This window comes from Gallus gallus, chromosome 4, assembly GCF_016699485.2.
Source record: "Gallus gallus isolate bGalGal1 chromosome 4, bGalGal1.mat.broiler.GRCg7b, whole genome shotgun sequence".
Taxonomy (NCBI): Eukaryota; Metazoa; Chordata; class Aves; order Galliformes; family Phasianidae; genus Gallus; species Gallus gallus.
Window position 1 is genome coordinate 13,881,877 of NC_052535.1, and position 24,163 is coordinate 13,906,039.

General features: G+C 39.5%; 1 protein-coding gene across 4 annotated transcripts in view; it reads right to left on the reverse strand.

The window, feature by feature from the left end:
* The window catches only part of COL4A5 (collagen type IV alpha 5 chain), a 79,529-nt gene that overhangs the window by 22,044 nt on the left and 33,322 nt on the right, over window positions 1–24,163 (reverse strand). For all 4 annotated transcript variants that reach the window (XR_005859823.2, XM_015278607.4, XM_015278606.4 and 1 more), the window contains exons 8-32: window positions 23,097–23,123; window positions 21,737–21,817; window positions 20,546–20,608; window positions 20,065–20,100; window positions 19,926–19,967; window positions 19,730–19,822; window positions 17,895–17,948; window positions 17,741–17,797; window positions 15,580–15,624; window positions 15,425–15,478; window positions 15,207–15,248; window positions 14,597–14,729; window positions 13,600–13,773; window positions 12,302–12,385; window positions 11,000–11,092; window positions 10,384–10,454; window positions 9,994–10,185; window positions 9,421–9,589; window positions 8,684–8,776; window positions 8,481–8,585; window positions 7,782–7,879; window positions 7,365–7,515; window positions 6,621–6,734; window positions 1,156–1,323; window positions 205–294 (exon numbers count right to left, since the gene is read on the reverse strand). Coding sequence is in view for 3 of the 4 variants with exons in the window: in XM_015278607.4 (XP_015134093.2) it covers window positions 205–294; window positions 1,156–1,323; window positions 6,621–6,734; window positions 7,365–7,515; window positions 7,782–7,879; window positions 8,481–8,585; window positions 8,684–8,776; window positions 9,421–9,589; window positions 9,994–10,185; window positions 10,384–10,454; window positions 11,000–11,092; window positions 12,302–12,385; window positions 13,600–13,773; window positions 14,597–14,729; window positions 15,207–15,248; window positions 15,425–15,478; window positions 15,580–15,624; window positions 17,741–17,797; window positions 17,895–17,948; window positions 19,730–19,822; window positions 19,926–19,967; window positions 20,065–20,100; window positions 20,546–20,608; window positions 21,737–21,817; window positions 23,097–23,123 (2,329 nt within the window). In the remaining variant the exon portion in view is untranslated. The remainder of the gene's footprint in view (window positions 1–204; window positions 295–1,155; window positions 1,324–6,620; window positions 6,735–7,364; window positions 7,516–7,781; window positions 7,880–8,480; window positions 8,586–8,683; window positions 8,777–9,420; window positions 9,590–9,993; window positions 10,186–10,383; window positions 10,455–10,999; window positions 11,093–12,301; window positions 12,386–13,599; window positions 13,774–14,596; window positions 14,730–15,206; window positions 15,249–15,424; window positions 15,479–15,579; window positions 15,625–17,740; window positions 17,798–17,894; window positions 17,949–19,729; window positions 19,823–19,925; window positions 19,968–20,064; window positions 20,101–20,545; window positions 20,609–21,736; window positions 21,818–23,096; window positions 23,124–24,163) is intronic.

Sequence of the window (24,163 nt, forward strand, 5' to 3'; positions counted from 1 at the left end):
TCCCATCAATCCAAGGATAACATTTTAAAAATAGGTAACATTTCATGACATAAATTAAAGGCAGCTGACTGAATGCTATGGCTTAAAACTGGAAAGCAATTATGAACATCAGAACTGTCAAGATAACACACATGGACCCCAGTAAGTAATTTGTATCATTAGCATGCAAAGCCACTTTCCACTCAGGACATGGAAAAACCATACCTTTCAAGCCAGGAAGGCCACTTCTTCCAGGAGTCCCAGGAGGCCCTGGAGGCCCAGGGGCTCCCATGACGCCCATCTCACCTTTGGCACCTAAAAATATTGAATCACCATTGTCATTCCAAATAAGAAGCCAAAACCCATCGGTACCTAACATTAACTTGTCTGTATCTTTATGATATTAATGAGCAAATGCATATAAAGCCTGAACTTTGTTTTAAGGAAATCACAAACACTTGATTCTTCACTGATCTAAATTAGATAGAAGAACAGTTGAAAACATTATCAATTTTTTCAGTTAAGTCCTAGAAAGAAAATTTGCAGTGCACTGTTCAGTAGAAAGCATATTTAGAACTCCAGTAACTTCAATTCTCCAAATACTTGCTTGAAAGTAAACTCATATTTATTGAAAGCCAAGAAGACCACTACAAATACACTACTTTAAAAAACTTTTACATGCCCCCTTTTACATGCATAAACAGAAACCCTCAAAACCTTAGATTTCTTGTCCAGAGAGAGAAAAAGACTGTCATGGTTGAATAACAAACGGAATAAAGAAATTAACATTTAAAACTATGTGCTGGATCCAGTTGACAGCATTTGTAATTACTTCCTTTAAAAACAAACAAACAAACAAACAAAAAACAAAAACAAGCCTAAATTGTAGCGATGACAGGAAAAGAAATAGGAAAATAAACTAGAAAGTCTTGTAATGAAAATGATTGATTTCACTTTTGAAAGCTATGAAACAATAACAATATTGTATCAAATTAAAGGGAAGAGTGGAGAGGTGAGAAGGAGTTTAATGCAACAGTGCTATGAAATGCAATTGTTAATGTGTATCCATCCTTAAACAAATAGGATAAACATTGAGGCTCTCTAAGCCAAGCATAAGAAATATCCACCTGTAACTACAGTTTGGCCTTTGTCCACAGGTAAAAAATGTGAACTTACCTGGAAATCCAGGTATTCCATCCCGGCCAGGTGGTCCGGGTGAACCCTGAGGGCCTGGGAGGCCAGGGGGTCCTGGATATCCTGGGGTTCCTTGGTCACCTGGAGGACCAGGAACATCGAAGCCTGGAGGACCTGGATCCCCTTTCTCCCCTGGTACGCCCTGCAACCCTAGACAATGTTGAGAAACAATCTTTCAGCAAAAAAACAAGGCAAGGTTGAGATCTGTGTGTCTCTGGGCATTGTACTGGAGCAACAGACAAGTTTTATATGAAATATATTCCCAGCACTGATGAAAACCCACGAATTCTTTTAAAGCCACGTATTTTTAATGACTTCCAGGCACTAAAGGCCTTACTTCCCTGAAGATTTTCCTGAAGAGATGTATTACTAAAATTTTAACAAACTCTAGCAAATATTTAAGGAAAGGAACATCTTTCTTCAATAACCATTTAATTCTGGTTAATAAAATATATATCTGAGATTGATTCGATTGGTTTGTATTTTATCATTAAATACAAAGTGATTCTCAGAGGTGTATTTCCATTAATGACTCCATTTTATAACATTCTAAGAAAACAGCTGAATATTTTTGAAGGATAGCAAAATTCTGCACTGCATTACATTTCTCTGAGTGAAAAATATGAATTGTCAGAATATGTTCAACATTGTTTAATGCTAACGATTCTGAGCTTGAGGCACTGCTGAAGCAAGCAGACAGCTTGTTTTCCTCCCGTACACTGTATAAAAGATGGTACATACTCTTGAAAGGCAAAAATTGGCTATTCTTAAACCCAAAGCTAAGAAAAAGCTTTGGGAAAGAAACCGCAGTACCTGGGGACCCTGAGGTCCTATAAGCCAAGGAATTAAAGCTCATCAGGAAGTTGAGACAGGTAGCAGTAAGGAGTTGTAATAGTTGTTAAGTTAGGAAACAAAATAAAGCACATACAAGTTAGAGGGGGAAAAAAGAAGCAGACAAAATCCAAAACAGATCTAAGTACAAAGAATACAGCACTAACACTGTTAAAAGAATCCAGACTGAAAGGAAATCTGGGGGTCTTGCTCAAAGTGCAGCCACCACCATATGCAGAAACAAGAAACAAAGTAAGGTATTTTCTTTGTCATCTTTAACTGATGACACATTCTTTGAAAAACTGCATTGTCCCCCCTCTCCATGCCTACCCTTCTCTTCACAACTGAGAGGAACCAGATGTTCCTGAACTCTTACCTGAAACTATCATTACTAGATATTGGCTTGGGCAGGCACCTTTTGGACACCAGAGTACATCCTATCAGACAGCTTTTTGTATCTATTAAATCCCTTTGAATAGGGATTTTCAAAAGATACTTCTACTTTATAACAAATATGAAAAAAAACCCACAAATCAAAACACTCAATACGTGGGTTTTTTCACTGTTTCATTTTTCAAATTGACATCCTTACACTTGCCAAGATGGTTTATTGCACTTCCCATGCCTTAGCATAGCATATTGAGATTATGAAAACGTTATGCCAAAAGCTGACAAATACAAGGCAGTATTACTCTAACAGACAGGGATGCCCTCCCAGCTGCAGGAACAAGCTTAAGAATGATGCTGTGATGTGTACTTTTCATGCTAAAAAGGCAGATTGTGTTTCCTTGATTGTGAAGGCTGCAGACATCCATTGGTTAATTATAAGCACGCTCTCTATTGGCAATTGCTTACCACTGTATCAAACTATGATGTCATGTGCCTGGAACTGCTTACTTTGCAGAGAAAAAACAATAGCAGAGGACGGATAGGGATTGTGCATGTTCTATCAGCAAGTTCAAAAAAAGATGACCAAAAATGACAAAGTAACTTTTAACCTAGGAATGCAACAAACTCAGTATCTAGGATGGTAAAGATACTTTGCAAATATAAATTCAAATCAAATTTCTAGTAGTCAAAAGTCTGAGCACGTCATAATTAGAATAATATAGACAATGAAATAAATTCTAGACTCATCTGCTACACGTTAAAAAAAAAAACATGCTGAGTTACTGCAAACTACTTGAAGAAATGATGGTGCAGAGAAAGGAAAATTTTCTGAACTTCCTATAAAACAGGGCCCCAGAAACATCACCCTAACATTGCATCGAGTAAAAGAATCAAAACAGACTTGGAAGGACAATGAAACAAGGGACAAGAGAGAGGAATGTAAGGCAAAAACAGAGAAATAGCACTGCCAGAGGGAATAACAAGGAGTTCTCAAATGGGGAATCGACCATGCAACTAGAGTTCAGAGGAACCACACCGTTAGTAGCCACATTAATTGGTCAGTACAAATGTGAAGAGTGAAAACATGACCATTGTGGTACATCATCTCCACTTCTAATTCTGCATTTGTCAAAACTGATATTTTGCAGAATACCACCATCATACGAAATCAAATTCTGGCCAGTACCTGAAGAGATGTTACAGGGAAAGCAAACAACATGCATTGGATGAAACACACAAACCTATACTAACATCTCCCCCCAGCAATGCACACTTGAGTTGCCTTCTGCTTCAGCTTAGCCTGAAGAGCAGTTTTAATTCAGGAGTAGTTCAGGGAAACTATGGTTGAGCACAGTAAGCCAGGCAGAGGACATATATATCACTAGTCACACGAGAGAAGAGGCTGACCCCCAGCTCACTACAACCTCCCTTCAGGTAGTTATAGAGAGCAATAAGGTCTCCCCTGAGCCTCCTCTTCTCCAGACTGAACAATCCCAGCTCCTTCAGCCGCTCCTCATAAGGTCTGTGCTCCAGACCCCTCACCAGCTTTGTTGCCCTCCTCTGGGCACGCTCCAGGGCCTCGATGTCTTTCTTACAGTGAGGGGCCCAAAACTGGACACAGTATTCAAGGTGCGGCCTCACCAGTGCTGAGTACAGGGGAATAATTACTTCCCTGTTCCTGCTGGCCACACTATTTCAGATACAAGCCAGGATGCCATTGGCCTTCTTGGCCACCTGGGCACACTGCTGGCTCATGTTCAGTCTAGCATCAATCAACACCCCCAGGTCCATTTCCTCTACACAACCTTCCAGCCACTCTGCCCCAAGCCTGTAGCGTTGCCTGGGGTTATTGTGGCCAAAGTGCAGGACCCGGCATTTGGTCTTGTTGAACCTCATTCCCTTGGCTTCAGCCCAGCTATCCAACCTATCCAGATCCCTCTGTAGGGCCTCGCTATCCTCAGGCAGATCAACACTTCCAACCAGCTTGGTCTCATCTGCTAACTTACTGAGGGTGCACTTAATGCCCTCATCCAGGTCATCAATAAAGATATTAAACAGGACAGGCCCCAGTACCAAGCCCTGGGGAACACCACTCGTGACCGGTTGCCAGCTGGATTTAACTCCATTCACCAGCACTCTCTGGGCCTGGCCCTTCAGCCAGTTTCTTACCCAGCCAAGAGTGTCCAGTCCAAGCCACAGACTGCCAGCTTCCTCAGGAGAATACTGTGGGAGACAGTGACAAATGCTTTGCTGAAATCTAGGTAGACTACATCAACTACATCTTAACAACTTCTTTGTATTCTTTCTGGGTTGTCCATCCCTTCTTCCACAGGAGGTAGATCCTCTTTTTCTCCTGGAGCCTCAAGAATAGTTCCCTATTCATCCACGCCGGTCTTCTTCCACACCAGCTCATTTTGTGGCTCAGGGGTACAGCCTGCTCCTGCGCCTTTAAGACTTCCTTCTTAAAGAGCAACCAGCCATCTTGTACCCCTTTACTCTCTAAGACTGAGCCCCGGGGGACTCTCCCTACTAGTCTTCTGAACAATTTAAAGTCTGCCCTCCGGAAGTCCAAGGTAGCAGTTTTGCTGCTCCCCCTCCCGACTCCACCAAGAATCGAGAACTCTACCATGTCATTGCCATTCTGCCCAAGACAGCCCCCAACTTCTACATCTCCCACCAGACCTTCTCTGCTTGTGAACAGCAGGTCTAACGGGGCAGCTCCTCTCGTAGGTTCTCTTATCATCTGCATCAAGAAGTTGTCCTCCATACATTCCAGAAACCTCCTAGACTGCTTCTTCTGTGCTAAATTGTATTCCCAGCATATGCCAGGGAAGTTGAAGTCCTGATAGCTCAGGTCTGTGTGCCTTGTTCGGACCTCTTTCTGTCCCTAGCTCTTTAACACTCAATGCATTCAAAACCTGCTGGTGCAGCAACCACATATTCCTTTCCTAACTGGGAAATCAGTGAAAAAATATACTTGAGGCTCATATCAACAGAGAATGTGCTAACTGTGGTGACTGTCATGCACTTGCAACATCAGGGGTTGGTGCACAGTAAGACCATACACTGAGTGCAGGAGTAAAGGAACCTCTCTAAACCAGCTCTGTGAATAGAATGCTGCACATGCATGCACATGTAATCTTTGTGTACAGAGACAGAACAAATTTATATCTTCATCCATCAGCAGTCATTTTAGACAAAATACAATCAAGACCCCTTCAGACATAGAATTCTGATCTTTAGATCTTACTTTCTTAATCTACTTTAAACCCCCAGAGGACTCACGAAACTTGCAGGCCTTACAGATTTGAGAGAAGAAATCAGAACACCCAGAACTCAGAAGTTTCTGTAAGAGGAATTCTAAAGGTGTTTTCAAGGTGTACTTATGGCAAAGTGAAAGTGTATGACCTCTTCTATTGACAGCCTTTCTTCAACACAGTACTCCTCTACAAAATAATGAACAAGCCAGTCTAGAATACTCATTCTTTCTTCCTTTCCATTAACTGAGGCAAACTGTGCTTCAGCTTCCACTGTAATAAGAAGTGCCTCAACACATAAGGGAGAACCTGAATTACTCTCTTGACTTCACACTCACCATTTAAGCAGAGGATAACTAGCACTGTATAGAGGATTTAGTTTGTTTGCTTTCTTTCCAAACACATAAATTTGTAGATAATAACGTAAAGAAATAATTTAAATCTCTCACCCAGTGAATTTGGAATACAGAGTTTGGTAAGATAGAAAACTGTTTTGGAATTTAAGAACCATCTTGCTATTTGAAAGCAATATAATAACAGTAGAACGCAGGCATCTAAAGGCAGCTTTCCTCCTTCTCTGTCCCTGGACCTCTACACTGACATTGTGCTACCTTCTGTCTTGTCCTGGAGTGTAAATACTGTGAAACTCCTTTACAGAGATTGTGCCACAATCTGTATACAACATTTCCTGGAATCTCTGCTGAGGCAGAGAAAAAAAAGTAGGTTTTTGCAACCTACTAAGCTCTCTATGTCATGAAAATATCAAGTTTGAATATACTTCTCATTTCAGTAAAAATCACTGTGCACCAAGTTTTGCCCACTTCACTGGCAAGACAGCCAAGCCAACAGACAGGAAATTTCATTTTCTATTTTTATTTATCTATCTGTTCAGAGGGACCTTGAATGTTCCATATACCTGCTTGAAGAATGTCAGGAATAACCTGAGGGTACAATGTATATGCATTTTACCTGGTGGGCCAACAGGACCTGGTGGTCCTGGAGGTCCAGGTGGCCCTTGGCCTCCAATGCCGGGGATGCCTGGTGGGCCTGGAAGTCCTGGTGGTCCGCTTGGTCCAGGGTCACCTAAAAGTACATTCTTGCTTAGTTAAATAGCAAACGCAATTCAGAGATTTTTGCTTCCAGATGCAGAGTAGCACCTGCATAAAGTTTCTGAAATCTTGTTTTTGCAAAAAAAAATAAATATGGATCTGATATATGACAAAAATAAACACACCTCAAAGGCAAGCCAGAGATTTGCTCTCTCTTTCTCTCTCTGTGGAATATATTAAGTTTACATTTCTATAATACACAGGGACATATACTTAAATCATAATCCACATCTAACGTAACAGATGCTCCTTAATAAACTAGACATACTCCACAGTGTAACGTAGGTAGTTATTAACAGTAGGAATTCATCAGTTGCCAACACACTGTTCCTCTACACACAGAGTATCAAAAATGACAATTATCCTACTGGAAGTTTTACCCCCACAGAAACATGATTTGTCTCTAGATGACAGACTTTCAGAGACTGACCCACAAGTTGGTATCTACTCTCTTGCTTACTTGCCTTTTGAGAATACAAGTTTCCATTTATACGGGGAACTGTGCTTTGGAAAGATAGATTCTGAAGTAATTGCCATGTGATTCCTATTGCATTAACAATTTTTAAGCTCAAAAGAGAAAAGAAAAGGGGAGACTTCTCTATACCTTTGGGTCCTGGAGTTCCATCAAAACCCGCCCGTCCTGGAAGACCAGGGTTTCCTGGGAAGCCAGGATCACCTTTAGGTCCTTGAACTCCTTTTATGCCTGGTGGTCCTGGGGGTCCAGGTGGTCCTGGAACTCCAAATCCACGATCCCCCTGTAACAAATTTAAATGAATAGATTTTAAAAAGAAAGGTTTCTGAGTTTAGCCTCTCCAGAGAAATGCTAGAGCAGTAAAGAAAAAACACACATCATCTCAAGAATTCAGTTTGTTTTTGTCTACACTCATTCAAGCTTCAAGTAGAGAATGTGACTTACCATGAAAAGCTAACAAGAGGTGAGAACCTCCCTACCTATCAACTTCACAGATGCAAAAGAGCTTTCAATAAAATGAAGCTTTATATTAAATGAGCAAGCACAGACCTTCTGGCCTGGGAAACCAGGTGGTCCAGGAGGTCCATCTAGGCCAGGGCGACCTGGAGTTCCTGGAGCTCCGGGTGGGCCTGGAGTCCCTGGGAAACCTACACAGGACATAATGAGTTAGGGACAGCAGAGGAAAAGATATCAGGGAGCATCAGAACAACTCTTCCAAAAATGTTCAGGTAACATGAAAAGTAATTTCTGAAAAGTAGTTCTCTGTTAGCTCAAGGATACTCAGGGGGTACCCTTTTGGCTGAGATAGCTTTGAGTATGCAGTCTTTCCTACAGAGGACCTCTGGGACTCTGGTCAGAGGAGGGCACTCGCCTTGCTGTGTGTGTTAACAATTATAAACAGTTCACATCTGAAACAATAAAATCTTGAAAGAGCATTTTGAGATCATTTATCTATAGCTCAATCTTTCACAATTTCTCCATCAAGCTTTTTCCATTTGCTTTTGCATCCTTGGATTAGTGAAAAATGTAAGCTATTGCAAAGGAGCAGTACAGCAAACAGAGGAATGAGAGCTCAGCACATGGGTTTTTTGCTGATATTTCTGTAAGTCTAAAGATGTAAAAATTCCAAACAAACATTTTTTTTTAAGGATTATAGAGATATAAATTAACTACGAATAAGTGAAGAGGCACAATCCTTGATGTCTCCTCTTTCAGATGTTAAGTACAGCAACATGGTTGCAAACATACCTTTTGGGCCTGGTGGACCTGGAAGTCCAATGCCAGGAATACCTGGCTCTCCCTTTGCACCTGGGATGCCTGATAAGCCACGCTGACCTGGCTGACCAGGATCCCCTGTAAAAAGAAGAAAGTCACATTAGTTATCAAGAGCCAGTCAAAAGGAAAACAAACTCCTCTTGGAATTCCATGGACTGATAAAGTTGCTGCTTTACCTGGAAGACCTGGGTCACCATTTCTTCCTGGAGGACCAGGAGGACCAGGAACTCCTGGTTCTGTAATAGTCTGACCAGGGTCACCTTTTGGACCTGAGACAGAAAAGAGGAAGTTTATATCAATCAACAGAATTTTCTTCTCTGTATTTATTTGAGTAGAAAGAAATGTTGCTAGCCATATCCCAAGCTTACAAAGAACATAAACATCACAAAGACTTTACCCACTGGACTATCTGGCCCTGAGCCGCATACAGTCCTTATGGGCTTAGCATTGTTTATGTTACAGTTTTCTGTAAGATCATTTTTCAGCTTCCTCCAAGGTACCATGATGTGAATAGTATTTTCCATAGCTAACTTCAGTACAACTTGCTTAGGATCTGTGCAGCTGACAAAGAAGTAACAAAAGCAAACCCTTGTTTCTAAAAGCAGTTGTGGTCACACCATAATTAAGCATAAGCCAGATGGAAGATACAGTGCATTTCTACTGAAGTAAATTAAAAATTAGAAGCTTCTCTCTAGAGGCCAGAATAGAAGGGAAAGTCAAACTCCTATAGTAATATAAAATTTCAGCTCACTTTGCAATTCTGTGGTGACCTTCAGTAAGGGAGTATACAAATGCTAGGTCTTACAATGCCTTTGAGAAAAGTTTAAATGCAGCATTATGTTCTGAGAACTATCCAGAGCCCATGGATAAAAACTTACAGCTTTTTTTCAAGAACACACAGAGACTAACTCACCAGGAACTCCAGGAGGCCCTGGACGACCTGATACACCTTGGATGCCCTTTTCACCAGGTGAACCTTGTGGACCAAAACCAGGAGGTCCAGGAAGTCCTTTGTCTCCAGGAAGACCTGGTGCTCCTGGGTCACCTGGAATTCCCATTTCTCCTTTGAATGCAACACTGCCCTGAAAATAGGAACAGCAGTATAAAAAGAGAGGTATGTGTGAAGTAATTAATTTCTCCTGTTTTGAAACTATTTGATGATTTTCATCTTTCTAACCTGCACAGCCATTAGCTGTCAGCATCTTATTAACATGGTAAACGCAAGGTTTAAAACTGTCTAATTAATTCTTCATGCTATACAGGTGAAATACAGAGAACAATGGAAGGAGCAACTGATATGATCCATGAGAAGAGACATTGGTAGCAGGGACTACTCAGCATATCATCACTAGATTAGCATCTACCGAAGAGAATTATTGAGTTAATCACATTAAGAAAAATCTGCATTTGTCAGTCCTCTTATCTGCACTATCCCAAATGTATCCAAAACATGGGTCCAATCAAGACATCATAAAATGAAACTCACAGGTTCCCCTTTAGGGCCAGGCAGACCTGGCAGTCCATCTCGTCCAGGAGTGCCATCTATTCCAGGAAGACCTGGAGGTCCAGGGAAGCCAGGGTCTCCTTTGTCACCTTTCATTCTTGGTGAAGCCAAGACATCCCCGGGGTCTCCTTTAGGACCAGGTCTCCCAGGAGCACCTGGTGGCCCTGGGAATCCCTGAGGGAATACAAATAAACTTCTTTGTCGTTTCATGTCCTGTCTGAGGTTGGCAAAACATAGGAATCGTGTGTTCAAACTAGCTAAGGGACACACAAAAAAGCATTCATATAAGACAAGAATTTGTACACAGATCTACCAAACGTAAGACAAATGAGATGTTCTGTTTCCCCAGCAAAACATAACAGCGCCACTTACTGGTGGCCCTACAAGGCCTGTTAATCCTGGAAGCCCCTTTTCACCTTTTGGCCCAGGAAAACCAGGAGAACCTGAGTAGCACAGGAAAAGATAAAAAAAAAAAACATTAAAATATAGAAGCTGTAAATACGAAACATGCTGTTTGCACAATAGGCTAAGCTGTTTAAAATCAGACAAGGTTTAGTAAGTGAGAGAGCTTGATTTTACTTGGGCAGAACAAAACCCTTAACTCAAATTAGGAGGGCCAAAAAATGTTTCACTTAAAAAGCTCCAGCTCTTCTATCATTCACAAATAGCAAGTAGCAGAATTTATTTTCTCTTTCAGCTAAATCTACAGCAAGCCATATACCTGCAAGAGGCAGAATGCTCCTAAGCCTGTCTTTAATTAGAAAATTAGTATTTTTGAAACACTAGATTTTCAAAAATGAGTGCTTATTTTAGACATACGCAGCCTGTTTCCTTCTAACATTCCCTAGCTGGGCGAGACAGGACACAAGCCACCTACATTCTGAGATGGCAATTGTGCATCTGAATTTGAACACAATACAGAAATACTCAAATCTGAGAGTGGCTTAGTGGAATATATTATGCAAAATAATGAAGACTACAGCCTTACCTGGACTACCTGGAGGTCCCGGTGGTCCTCTCTCACCAGGAGGCCCAGATATTCCAGTTCCTATACAATTGAAGCATGTGTCTCCTTGATCACCTACAAAGAGTTGTATTAAAAAAGAATACTTGAGCATCAGATCTCAAAATATTAAAGATTCTTCCTACCAATCTGCAATATCAGGTCCAAAATGACAATTTGATGTAACAATGTGATAACTTAAATATCAGAAAGCTTCCCCGATGGAGGCCAAACTGAAGCTTTTTGGTCACTATGAATCAGACAACTAATATATATGGTTAGAACGTATTTAGAATAGCGTAGTATGAAACAAAACAAAAGATAGCTTACAAAAATCAAGAATAAAACTGAACTTTTTTCTTGGCAATTAGTCATCTTCTACAGTAGGTTCTTGACACTTCAAACTAAAATTCCAAAACACATACATCAAAATCCTGAACTTTAATTAAGATCCAAGAGGGCAAAATCAATACTGGGAATGTTTGGTTTCAACAATACACTAAACACATATACAATTAAAAGAAAAAAAGTATTTTTTTTCACGAAGTTTAGAAATTTCATTCATATACGGACTTTTCTATGACATTTACCACTGTATTATCTAAAGACTTCATTACGGTTAATTAACTAATCCTTACAAAATCCATGTTTGAATGGAGTACAAAATTAAGTGAGATGCTCAAAGTCATCTAAGATGTCCATGGTTGAGCCAGGAAAAGATTCTCACTTACCCATATCAGCATCCTCATTGCAAGGTTGTCTTTTTGGAGACAAGGATACACATTAAAGATATCTTTCTTTTCCTCACCAAACAAGCAGACAAACTCATTCTAGACTGACCAACCCAAACAATGAATTTAGAATTCATAATTTAGAATTTCAGTGCTACTTTCCTTAAAAAATGTTGAGTTTATTCATTAAGTATAAAATATTTTAACATTCTCACATGGAGGTGGCAACTGCTGTTATAAATATTTTGAGATTCTGTCTATCTGGAAGGTACTTTAAAATCCAAAGCTACATTTTACGTTAATGATTACCCATGCTAGGCTCACATGCAAATTGGTTACACCCTCGGTCACTTTGAGATTCCTGTGCTCTCACACTAGAAGAGAGGATATCCTAAGCCCTAACAAAATAGACTTCTTACTCAGAAACACAAAACATTTACAGTCAACCCTACCAGGAGGAGGCACTGTTTACCCTTATTTAATGCAAGCTTTATATTGTTTAACAAGCTTTAACAAAAAGAGGAAAAAAAAGCAAAATATAGCTATGACACTGCACCTTTTTGGCCTCTCTCTCCAGCAAAGCCTTGTTGTCCTGGAATTCCTGGAGGACCTGGTGGACCCCGCTCACATAACCCTTCACCTAAGAAGCAGCAGGAGAGATTTCATGATCAAACTGTATTAAAATACATGTATTCTGCTTAGAGAAGAGAAGAGAAGAGAAGAGAAGAGAAGAGAAGAGAAGAGAAGAGAAGAGAAGAGAAGAGAAGAGAAGAGAAGAGAAGAGAAGAGAAGAGAAGAGAAGAGAAGAGAAGAGAAGAGAAGAGAAGAGAAGAGAAGAGAAGAGAAGAGAAGAGAAGAGAAGAGAAAAAGTAGTACTTCCCAGTATTTGGATGTATATACAGGACTGCTACAACTCATTAATATAATCTAAACTCAAAAGAAAACAATCTGTTGATACTATACAACACTCATCAGGTTTCCTGCAAAACCTGTTTCCCACAGCCTGTACACGTCCACCTCTACACTACATTTAGTTTCATATCATAGAATCATGCATATGAAATGTAATCAGTTTGAGAAGACTCAAGATGCCGATGCCATTTAGACACTGGATTCCTCTTTGAACCATGTTAGCCCCTCTCCATTAGGTTTCCAGTTCTCAACTCCATCTCCCGTTCCCAAAAAGAGACAGGAGCTTTCACCCCAAATGTCCACTAGAATATTTATCAAATTACACTGGAATTCTGACTCTCCTAGTGTGATAACCCCTCCACACGTTTATTAGATGATATCATGAAAGTTAAGTTTACTCAAGAAAACATTAAAGTGGTTACCTCCTGCTCTATGTGGAAATTTTAATGTGATTTTCATTAGTTGGCTTAAAAAGGATTTAACATCAGTTGGGAAAAAATACTTGATTTTATACAGCTGGGCCGGAATCTGTCTGGCCCTGGAGGACTATCATTACTGTGTAAGTTAGCACAAAGGTCCTTCAAGGCTGATAAGATTTCTCCTCCTCCAGTCTAGCTGAACCTCACAGATAAGTCAAGGCAGGGCTCTCTTGAGGTAGAAAGAGACATAATAAAGCCAGACTTTAACCCACACCACTGAATTCCCAAATTCTATAATCATCTAGACTACATCAGTTAGAACTCTTCTACAAATGTCCTGATTTGCGATGTGAATGATCTGGGAGGATGCATATGAATAGCTTGGAATCTCATGGGCTTCAGCTGCTGGCAAATTATATCTTTGGAGGAAAAGTTAACAACAACAACAACAAAAAAAACCCCAACAAATGAATGAATGTCAAAACTGTTCAGTCTCTTTGCTGTCTATATGGTAACCACTCACCAGGAGGAACAGATGGTGCAGGTGGTCCTGGAGGACCTGGAGGTCCTGGAGGTCCCTGTGGCCCATCAAGTCCTGGTTGTCCAGGAATGGAAACACCAGGTAAACCTGGATCTCCCTTCTGTCCTCTCTCACCAGGTAAGCCAGGTGGGCCAGGAGGTCCAACAGTAGTGATCCCTAAGATGGGAAGAACTTTGTTTCCTTACAGCTCAAAGATTTAAGCTAATAAAATGTTTAAACTACCCTTTTTATAAAGATGACATTGACATGAGATGAATAATATGCTACAGGTAAGGCTAGATCTTTCCGTGCAAGTACAAGTAACACCGTAACATTTTTTTTTATGGAAAGAAAATCTACATGTTGATGTGCACTGTTTGACACACACAATTTTTGCATTTTTCAGGCATCTTTGTTTGAAAAATTGACCCAAGATTCAATAGCTGTGCAATCTTTTATGAAGAAAAAAACAAAACTAGGACACGTGAAAGTAGGACTGATGGAAAAAAGAACATTTACATGCTACAACACTGCAGCCATTTCCTGTGCATATATAAGATAAATACAGGTTTAACTATGCATTCCCACTGTAGTAGGCTCAGATCACCTCTTCCTTTAGGACTTCCTTCAATCTATAACGAAGACTAGATTTGATAGCCGGGTACCAGACTTCCAGTACACAACACTTTCTTTGTATAATGCAATGGATAATGTATGTTATAGGTAAGCGATATGATATAAATTAACCCCAAGACCACAGAGCTAATATCTGTTTGACAGCCTTGATGATTAGCATCTTTTGTTCACCACAGAAGGTAATGAATGTTCAGAACTCCTCGTATTAGCTCCACAATCTAAGAACATTTAAAGGTAGCTCTAAATAGTTTTGCTTTCACTTTTTGATTAGTCTATCTGTCAAAAGGAGAGCAAAAAGGCCACAAAATTAAACATCCGTTCATACATTTGAATATACAAATTGTTTTCATGCTTGTAGTCCTACCTGGAGAACCTGGCAAGCCAGGTGGGCCTGGCCTACCAGAGAATCCACGCTCCCCTTTGGCTCCCGGGAGCCCTGGCAATCCTTTGCTACCTTTTGGTCCCACTGTTGCATCAATGCCTGGTCTTGTAATGACCTGTAATTGTTTCACATTTACGTGAAAAAAGGACATCAATTACTAAGGCAAGAAAAGAATCGCTGGAAAGATAAAGATATGTAAGGGAAGAAAAGATCAATGTCCTTTGAACTTAATTCCAAGGACAGGGCATTCTTCTCTCTTCAATGAGTTATGTAGCAAAATTTCAGTAAAAAGTTCCCCCCACAGAAAGCATCTTTGCTGCCAGGAGAACAAAAAGTAAACTTCAGTGAAGCTTTCTCAATTTCTTCTGTTTTGAGGTTATAGTCTAGCCTTGTTTTTGTAAGCTAGTAAATCCCAGAGCACAGGATCTATTAAGAAAGAGGGATATAACTGTTTCTATTAGAAAGCATATGAAATGTTCACTAGTTCTGATGGTTATTGTTTATACCTGGACATGCAAACTCACTGTCACCCCAGAATTACGATGAGCTAACACAATCAACCAAATGCAGAAAGAAAAGATCACCAACTTACACTCCCAGGAGGGCCAGGAGGACCAACGTCACCTTTTTCACCCTACCAATGAAATTAAAAGCATTTTTTACTGCATATTATTATGCAAGATGATAATTGCAAATATTCCTCAATGTTTTAACAGCACAGGCAATGCAATTACTGCTCAGTCAGAAGTGAACTCGGCAATGGGAGGTTTTCAAGCTACTATAGTAATGATGACAAATAACTTGGCACACCTTTTCACCATCTCTTCCTGGAACACCGTTGACTCCAGGTCCACCAGGTAAACCCTTCAAGAATAGAGAAAAATAATCACACTTAGACCTTCTCCTGAAGACTTGAAGAAAAACTTCAGGAATCTGGTGAAATTAAAAATGTATGAGGTACTCACATCCCTACCAGGCTGACCAGGTTCTCCATCTTTGCCCGGCTTTCCCTTCAAAAACATAAGCACGCATTGAAATAAAATGCTTCAGTGGTGAAGAAATCTTGTGGAAATAATTTACTGACACTCCATTTTTCAAAACACCAAACTCTCCAGAATGCAGTTCTTATGACATATAGCTCAAAGATACCAAACAACGATAATCAACTGAGTTATCTTAAGTGAGGTTTCCTACTTGAAAATATGAGCACAAAAATACGACAAGTCTCAAAACAAAAAAAAGAAATGGTGAGCAAATACAGCATAAAATGGTCTTCAATTAACTATTACTGATTCTTCGCATTTAATAAACCCCTTTAACATTAGAGAAACTCTCTGCTTGGAAAACAGATTCTAACTTCCTAGACACTGCATTTAATTAGGAAATTAGTATACTGTGACCAGTCAAACTAAAACCAAACATTTTTATGTTTAAATTTTAACTCTCCCTTAAGCTAAATGCAATTTTCTGAAGAACACTATCAAAATAAGAAGCTGAACTCTGCTCAGAGAAGTAACTCCTAAAAAACATACATTTTTGCTAAATGGATATGCCATTGCTACAGTGAAAGCAGTGCAAGCTCCATTTTACTCCAAGCCATCCACTGGGTGAGTCAAACATAAGTCTGTTGTTAGCATTATAGAATGAGAGACACAAGATGGAACTTAACTACACTACTGATGAAGTTTCACTATAGTGCCACGATCAACTCTTAATCAGCAAGAAGTTGATAACACAACCAGATAAGATATATGCACCAGAGTATACTATGATCTGTGAAGTCTTGAATATTAGTGATTCTGATTCTCAAAAACGAATTAAATTGAAATGGGTTTTATTCATACAGAATAATATCAGATGCTAAAATACAATTTTGAAGTCACTTAACAGCAAAATGCATGTTGAATATGCAACGTTCATTCAGAGTAATAAGAACAAAAATGTTGGTAAATAAGTTTTTAGCAAAAGGCATCTTCTATATCCCTTCAGGATTTCTATCCTTTTAGGTCTTTGCAAATATATGTGGTTCCCAATTATTTTTGCAGAGAAGCAACTCGGAAAACACAATTCAAAATATAACAAGAGCTTTGCCTTTGTAAATCTGCCTAGTTTCTCGTGTGCATATGAGAAGGCAAATCAAAGCCCACCTATAAATCTCAGCAACTAAAAAGAATTTTATCTAGAATGTCAAAGACTTATCTTCCACAGTCTTTAATCCCTATGGACACTGAGACACCTATTAACAGCTTGTTTCTAAGCAGTGTTTATTAATACTGTCTGATTAACCTGGGTAAGATCTGTGTCCTAGTTCTCAAAGGGGCCCATTACGTTGATGCAACTATAAGTTCAGTAGCTATGAAAGTGAAAATGCAGAATGCTTTGAGCTTGTACCAGCTTGTCTTTTCTTCGCTAGTCCAACTCATGCTATTTTCATCCTACTTCTTAACACCTCCATGATCTTCCTCAGCTTTTCTGAGCTGTGATATTAAAGTAAATTTCAATTTCAGGATGGGCAGAGTCTAGACAGGAATGAAGCGATTAATACTGTCCCCAGATGCAGCTAGTCTGACTTGTCCCCTCTCCAGTTAGTACATAAACAGAAGTGGTTGCTTGGGACGTGATAAATGGACTTTTGGTCCTAATGCAGTGTTCAGAGACTTCTCTTAGTGACTTATCTCACAAATAAGTACACTGAGAATGAGCTTACACAGACCATCCTAAAAATACAGCAATCTCATGCTGCTTGGGCAACCTAGCAAATGACTAACTGAATGAAGACCTCTAAAAGGAAACAGAAAACTGCTGCTTCAGCCAAGTAGTCCAAGAACTCTGAAGAAGCCTTCCATGTGTAACCAGATAACATCATTAAAATCAGGTTTTCCTGTGCCTAAAACTAAGATCTACATGTAGACAATTCCATAAAATAGTCCTGAGAGATCCACAGCAAGAAGCACTGCTGTGAACCAGATGTGTCACAAACTTGTTTACCAGATTACAGAAAAAAATAATTAAAAAAAAAAGTTTCTTACCCAGAGGCTGAAGGCCTCACATGAGTTCAACATTTGCTTTATTCTCAAAGATTACATTGATTGGAAAAATAAATGTTTGGTTAAATAGACTACTTACTCTTTTGCCTGGTTCTCCTTGCTCACCTTTTTCACCTTTTATGCCACCGGGAAGACCCTGAACATACAAACATAATCTTAAATTGAGCCTAAGCAGGTTCATTTACAGTTTCTGAAGAGATGCAATGAAAAAGAGCTAGAATAGGTCTACTCACAGGAGGGCCTTGTGGCCCAGGAAGTCCTGGTGGGCCTGGATCACCTGGAATACCCTGTCAAACATAGGCAAAAGAAAAAGAGGATTAAAGCCTTCATTACTCCATAGTGTCTCCATTTTTTTTTTTTTAATATATATAAATATATACATCTCTACACATACATACATATATATACACACACACGCACCCATTTTTGCTATTGTTTAGATTTCCAAGAACCGTTAACAGAAAGGGGCCATATCAATTCTTCACTAGTGCAGATCTTCAAGTGAAACAATAATTTTTATTATTTGTTCATCCAGTTTATTTAGATGATTCTGTTCACTAGGACACAACTGACTCCTGTGAGTACTTCAGCTGTTGTTCTGGTGGTCTACAGCTGCTATAGAATAAAGGAAGGATGGAAGGAAGGATAAAGGAAGGACAGAAGACAAAGGACGGAAGACAAAGACAGAAAGAAAGAAAAGAGGAACAAATGCAAAATCCTGCTGAAATTACAGGAAGAACAGTCGTTGTTGCTTGTAATTACTGAAATTGTGAGGCCACTAGGATCAACACTGAAAATTGTCACAGAATCTCCATATGAAAAATTCAGAGTTTCTATTCTGTTTTGTTACAGCTTTGTAACATTAATCCAGACAAAACACTACAGGCTATTGAATCCACAAAAGCTTTCTGTGCATTTTTGTTGTTGTCCCCTTCCTTTAGGGGAGACTCCCAGACTTTTAAAAAGTGCATCTTTACAGTTGATCGTCACCAGAGATCACAGTGGAGATACATACCAGAACCCTGTGTATACTTTACAAAAAAGAAATACATGTAATGTAGATTTTTTTTTACTGATTTTGTTCTATCAAATGTAACTTATGTTGAAACATAAACAAATCTTTAAACCTCAAAATCACTATTAGTGTTGGTCAAGGGCAAGTGCTTTCTAAGGCAAGTAGCTAGAATGCTTTGATTTTGTACATTTATATACCTGCACTTGAGCAGAATAAGTCCTTCAGATATCCCTGATGACAGAAACAAATAGCTCTGACCCTAATAAAATCAGCTGAATATTTATCTCAACTACAGTGCAGTAAAAATAAATAAATACGTACATAAAAGAGACAAAACCAGAGACTAAAAACTTTTTAGGATGACTGCACATTGAAAATGTGCCTCAGTGGATAACTTAAGGAAATGCCAAATGTTCTTCAGAAATGAAGGATAACAAGTGATTTTAACCAAGATGTAGGGCAATGATTTTTTGGCATTTGCAGTGGGAGAACCCATGTATATCAAACCAAGAGTTTGAGCTTACTGCCACGGTATGGCTTGATATTACTTTTGAGAGTCCAGGAACAGGAAAAAAACTTATTCACACCACAAGGAAGAAAGATCTTGTGACATGACTAAGGGGAAAAAAAAAAAAAAAAAGAAAAAGAAAAGAAAAAAGAGAAAAAGAATTTAAGCTAAAACTTTTAAAAGACTTCTTCACAATGGATGACTAAGCTGGTTAATTAATAGGAATCATAATCCCTACAGCTTTGAAAATCTCAGTCTGCTGATCCAAGGGAACAGTTTAACTGCTTTTACCATTGCTATAAGTTTCCTTTCAGACAGTTTCTTCTGTAGGACAGTTACTTTATTTTATTAAGAGAAATAACTGAGCTAATGTGACTAGCATACCTTCTATTAAAGGAAAACTACTCAGGCCCAATACATTCTGTGCTTTAAGAAAACTAACAGAAGTTCTGTACAGTCAGTAGAATGTGAGCGTATATGAGCCAAACCAATACAGACTTCAGTGATCACATACTGATTATAGATGGATATAGTTTCCCATTTACCTGATCTCCTTTCTGAAACTCAATGTCATTTGGTCTCTTCTGTTCTCCAATTTGTCCTGGTGGCCCTGGAGGTCCTTGAAGACCTTGTTCACCCTAATGTACAAGAAGATGGCAGTTTGACACAGGTAGTAAATCCCCAAATGGCAAGGATAGGTATTTTGAAAGTAAAAAGCAAACATCATCATCATCTACTCACTTTTTCACCTTTAGGTCCTTGGAAATTCAAGCCCATATTACCCTACAAGAAGTAAATACTGTCAGCCCTTAGAATTCACAAATGAACAGAAAGAAAAACAAAACAACTCCAACCACCATCAGTGAGAGATGGAAAATACCTTAGGTCCTGGCAGTCCTGGTGGACCAGGAGGTCCCTAATAAAAATGAAAACAAAAGTTACTCTTTCAAGCACTTTGCATGTTCTCTTGTGAAAAAAAGGAATTGTTTAGTACTAAACTTCATAGATACACAAGATATGAGCTCTTCCTTTAAGTGAAATGTTCCTTAAGGGCTTAAAAATACAGTCTAAATAAACTAAATCTTGACTATTAGGTTTAACACCAATACAGTCTGCAGAAAGATTCAGGCAAATTTAAAGTAAAAAGAGCTCTATGCACAGGCCAAATGTTTCAAAGGCATCACATTTACATATGCACAAGAGCAGCTCTAGGGTCAACCGAGTGCATGGTTGCTACTGTCTTCATATCGAGTTATGACTAAAGTAACCTCTGCATTTTGCCAACTTGCCTCTGAGGACATGGAAACAAAGAAGCAACTGCCTTCTTTAACATCTTATCGGTAACAGGCTAAGAAACTTACTGTCAAACCTGGGGGCCCTGGAGGACCAACTGGACCTGGTATTCCTATGGAACCAGGTGGACCCTGTTAAAAAAATGGAGGAAGCTATCAGAGAGACACTTTTTATGGGAAAAAGAAAACAAAAAACAAACAAACAAAAACAACAACAACAACAACGGGATAAATGAGAGACCTTCAAGGTAAAAAAAAAAAAAAAAAGAACAAACCAAAAAATAAACACCAAACGCACAGCTGGCATCCTATAGGTGTCAAATCAAAGGAACTGACCACTAACCTACCAATTTGTTCTAGATGAAAGGCCTAAAGGAGTGTATGCTGTGCCAAGACTGTTCTGCTCTCTATATCAATACTTCTCTTTGGCTTGGATAAAGGAATGCTTTTTTGCTTGTTCTGAACTACTTTTGTTCTTTCTTTCTCTTGAATGCACTGAGAGAGAACAACAAAACACTTTGTATTTGTGACTCCTGCCATCCAGAAACAGACAATAGGAAAGCACAGATCAGAGGAACAGAAATGCTAACAGGCTCAGTCTGGTCAGAATAGCCTGAGGTTTGCCTTTCTGTACCAGGAAATGGGAGTTTCTGGCTTCTGTCCAGTACAGACTGATTGACTCATTTTCTGCTCCCCTTGTTCTTCCACTAAAGTAATAAATGGTTCAGAGGGGAAGCACAGGGCCTGGAGTCACTAGCTGCTTTCACAGAAGACTGCTGGGAGAACAGAAACACTGCTCACGGGGAACAACATGAGGAGAACAGCTGAGACATTACCCTCTCTTCCCCCGAGTGAAAACAGCGGCTACAGCCCAGAAGTGCAGATTGTTACTCACTTTACCTCAGAGTAAAGAAGGAAAAGGAGCTCCAGAATTAATACAGAGCATATCTGGGAAGTGGCAACAGGAAGGGGAAATAGTGAAGCAAGTCAGTAACTGTGAGAACCATTGTCTGCTGGACACTGCTTGCCTGAGTAGGGGACTTCTCTCTCCTCTGTGGCTACCCTATTAAGAGCAATGTGGAAGCACTTTTGAAACCTTTCTCACAGTGTAAACTAGAGGTACAGTAAATATGAGCCTTGCCCTTTCCCGTACACATAGGGATTCCCTAGCACCAAATGTTCCAACTGTGCTGTCATTGAAATACCCTTCCTTTTATATTTCTGGTAGAACATAGTCTAACAGTACTTTATTCAACTTACAGGTATCCCTGGAAGACCTGGAAATCCTTGGTCACCCTTCTGTCCTGGCAGCAAGGATGTAATTATTTCACCCGCTTCGCCCTAGAAGAAAACCAGCTGGCTTTTAATTATTAGCATATTCAACAAATCTTTATCGCCATTCTGACTCCAAAGGATGAAAAAAAATGACTCTTAAAACTATGAGAGAATCAGAGTTATGTTATACTCCATCTTAAAATTTAAGCATTGGATTCTCCAAGAAATACCTATTTTAATGAGATACATTATTGCATATTTGCAGAATTCTTTAAATGGCTAAACTACCAACTGTTAAGGGTTCTCTTTTTGTGTGTACAAATGTATCAGCATTGATTTAAACTCCAAAAGACCAGAGGGGATTGAAATATAAATGCTTCACAAAAGAGGCATTCCAGCTCCATGTACAGAAAACTTTTATGACACGACGGAAAAAAGGGTTTCAGCTTTTTCCAGTGTCCCACTTCATGAGATTAATGCTGTGTATGCTACTGTAATAGTCACACTTCATGATCTAAAGTATTTATTACTGATTTCAACTCACATCTTTTCCATGTAAATGTTGTGATCAGCTAGCATTGTAATATCTGCACAATGACTGGGATGGATGGAGCTGAGAAAAACAGTTTAGCTTAATAGTCATCATTTCCCAGTACCAATGCGTTATGCTGTCCTCTCAGGAGTTTAATGGAATAACACTGTGGGGGGGTCAAGCTTCCTTTTAAATAGATGTGAACCAAAACTAATGTTTTGACTCATGCTCAAATAGGTCATGGATACAGTAACAAAATAAAAAACCCCAAGCAAACAACAACAACAAAAAAAACATAACCCCCCCCTAAACTTAAAAGGAATCCTCAAAGGCCCAAAATCAGACTGTGAGACTATTTACACTAGGGAAAAAAAAGTCATTTACATAAGTAATCTAAGAAGTAGGGAAGCACATTTCCAAAAGGAATGTAAACTGTTGCACCGTTCCCTTTACTGGATACCTAAATTACCATTGCTTAATCTCTAGTTGCGCTTCTGAGCGCTCACACTGACTAGCAGAGCATTTAGATGTCTGCAGACCTTCTGTTAACTTGATGCCTCTCAAACAAGATGCTGTCCCTCACATTCCCAAGGGAATGAGTTTCAGAAAACAGTTTCCAGTCAAGCTAGTGCAGAATTTCTAGTTAGTTGCAATGGAATGACCTAGAAGCAGTAAGTTTTTTTGCAGAATTTCACTCCAGATTCCAATGGATGTATATGGTCTTGTAATGAAAGCAAGCAGCTTACTTTTGCCAGATCACACTGCACACTTATGCGTGGTTAGTACTTAGATGCAAGAGTTAAAAACACTTACCTTCATACCTGGCAGACCAGGGGGCCCCTTTGTTTAAAAGAAACAAAAAATGAAAGAAAGATTAACAGAAATAAATTCTTGGTATGTTATTTGCAAACCACTGATCAGATCTACAGCATGAGACAAGCATTAAAGAGAAAAAAAGAAAAAAAAAAAGATGAAACAGCAGAAAATACATTTCTTATCATCTTCAGAATTAACTGGAAAAAAATTGAGAAGTACACTGACAGTAAATATTCAGCATTATATTTCCATTTGCTAGCTATTTGCTTTTTTATTGCCTCCTATTATCCTGTTTGTTCAGTGTTCTGTTCAGCTCTGGGACCCCCAGCATAAGGACACTGATCTGTTAGAGTGGGTCCAGAGGAGGCCACTAGGATGATCAGAGGGCTGGAGTACCCCTCCTTATGAAGACATGATGAGACAGTTGGGGTTGCTCAGACTGAAGAAGAGAAGGCTCTGGAGAGACCTTATTAGCAGCCTTCCAGTTACTTAAAGGGGGCCTACAGCAAAGCTGGGAAGGGACTCTATCAGTGAGTGTAGCGATAGGACAGGGGAATGGTTTTAAACTAAAAGAGGGGAGATTTAGATTTGATATTAGGAAGATGTTCTTCACAATGAGGGTGGTGAGGCACTGGCATTGCTGCCTAGAGAAGTTGACAATATCCCATCCCTGAGGGTGTTCCAAGTCAAGTGGGATGGGGCCTCGGGCAACCTGGTCTAGAGGAAAGCATCACTGTCCATGGCCAGTGAGTAGAACTAGATCATCATTAAGGTCTCTTTTAACCCAAACCATTCTATGACTCGGCTCTGATGGTTGGTTTTTTTTTTACTGTACATACTTACGTTTTATAATGAAAACACCCTATACTGTCTCTTTCTTCTGTCCCATTAATCATTGCTAACACCATACACACACACACACACATCAGAGGACAGTAACAAGATCTTCCCTCTCCAACATATATGCATATATTAGTACCTTTCTGCAGGTGGCAAAGTATCTCAGCACGGGGGAATTCAAAGGGCTTTTTATTTGCTTTGCCACAGCATCCATCAGAAGAGCT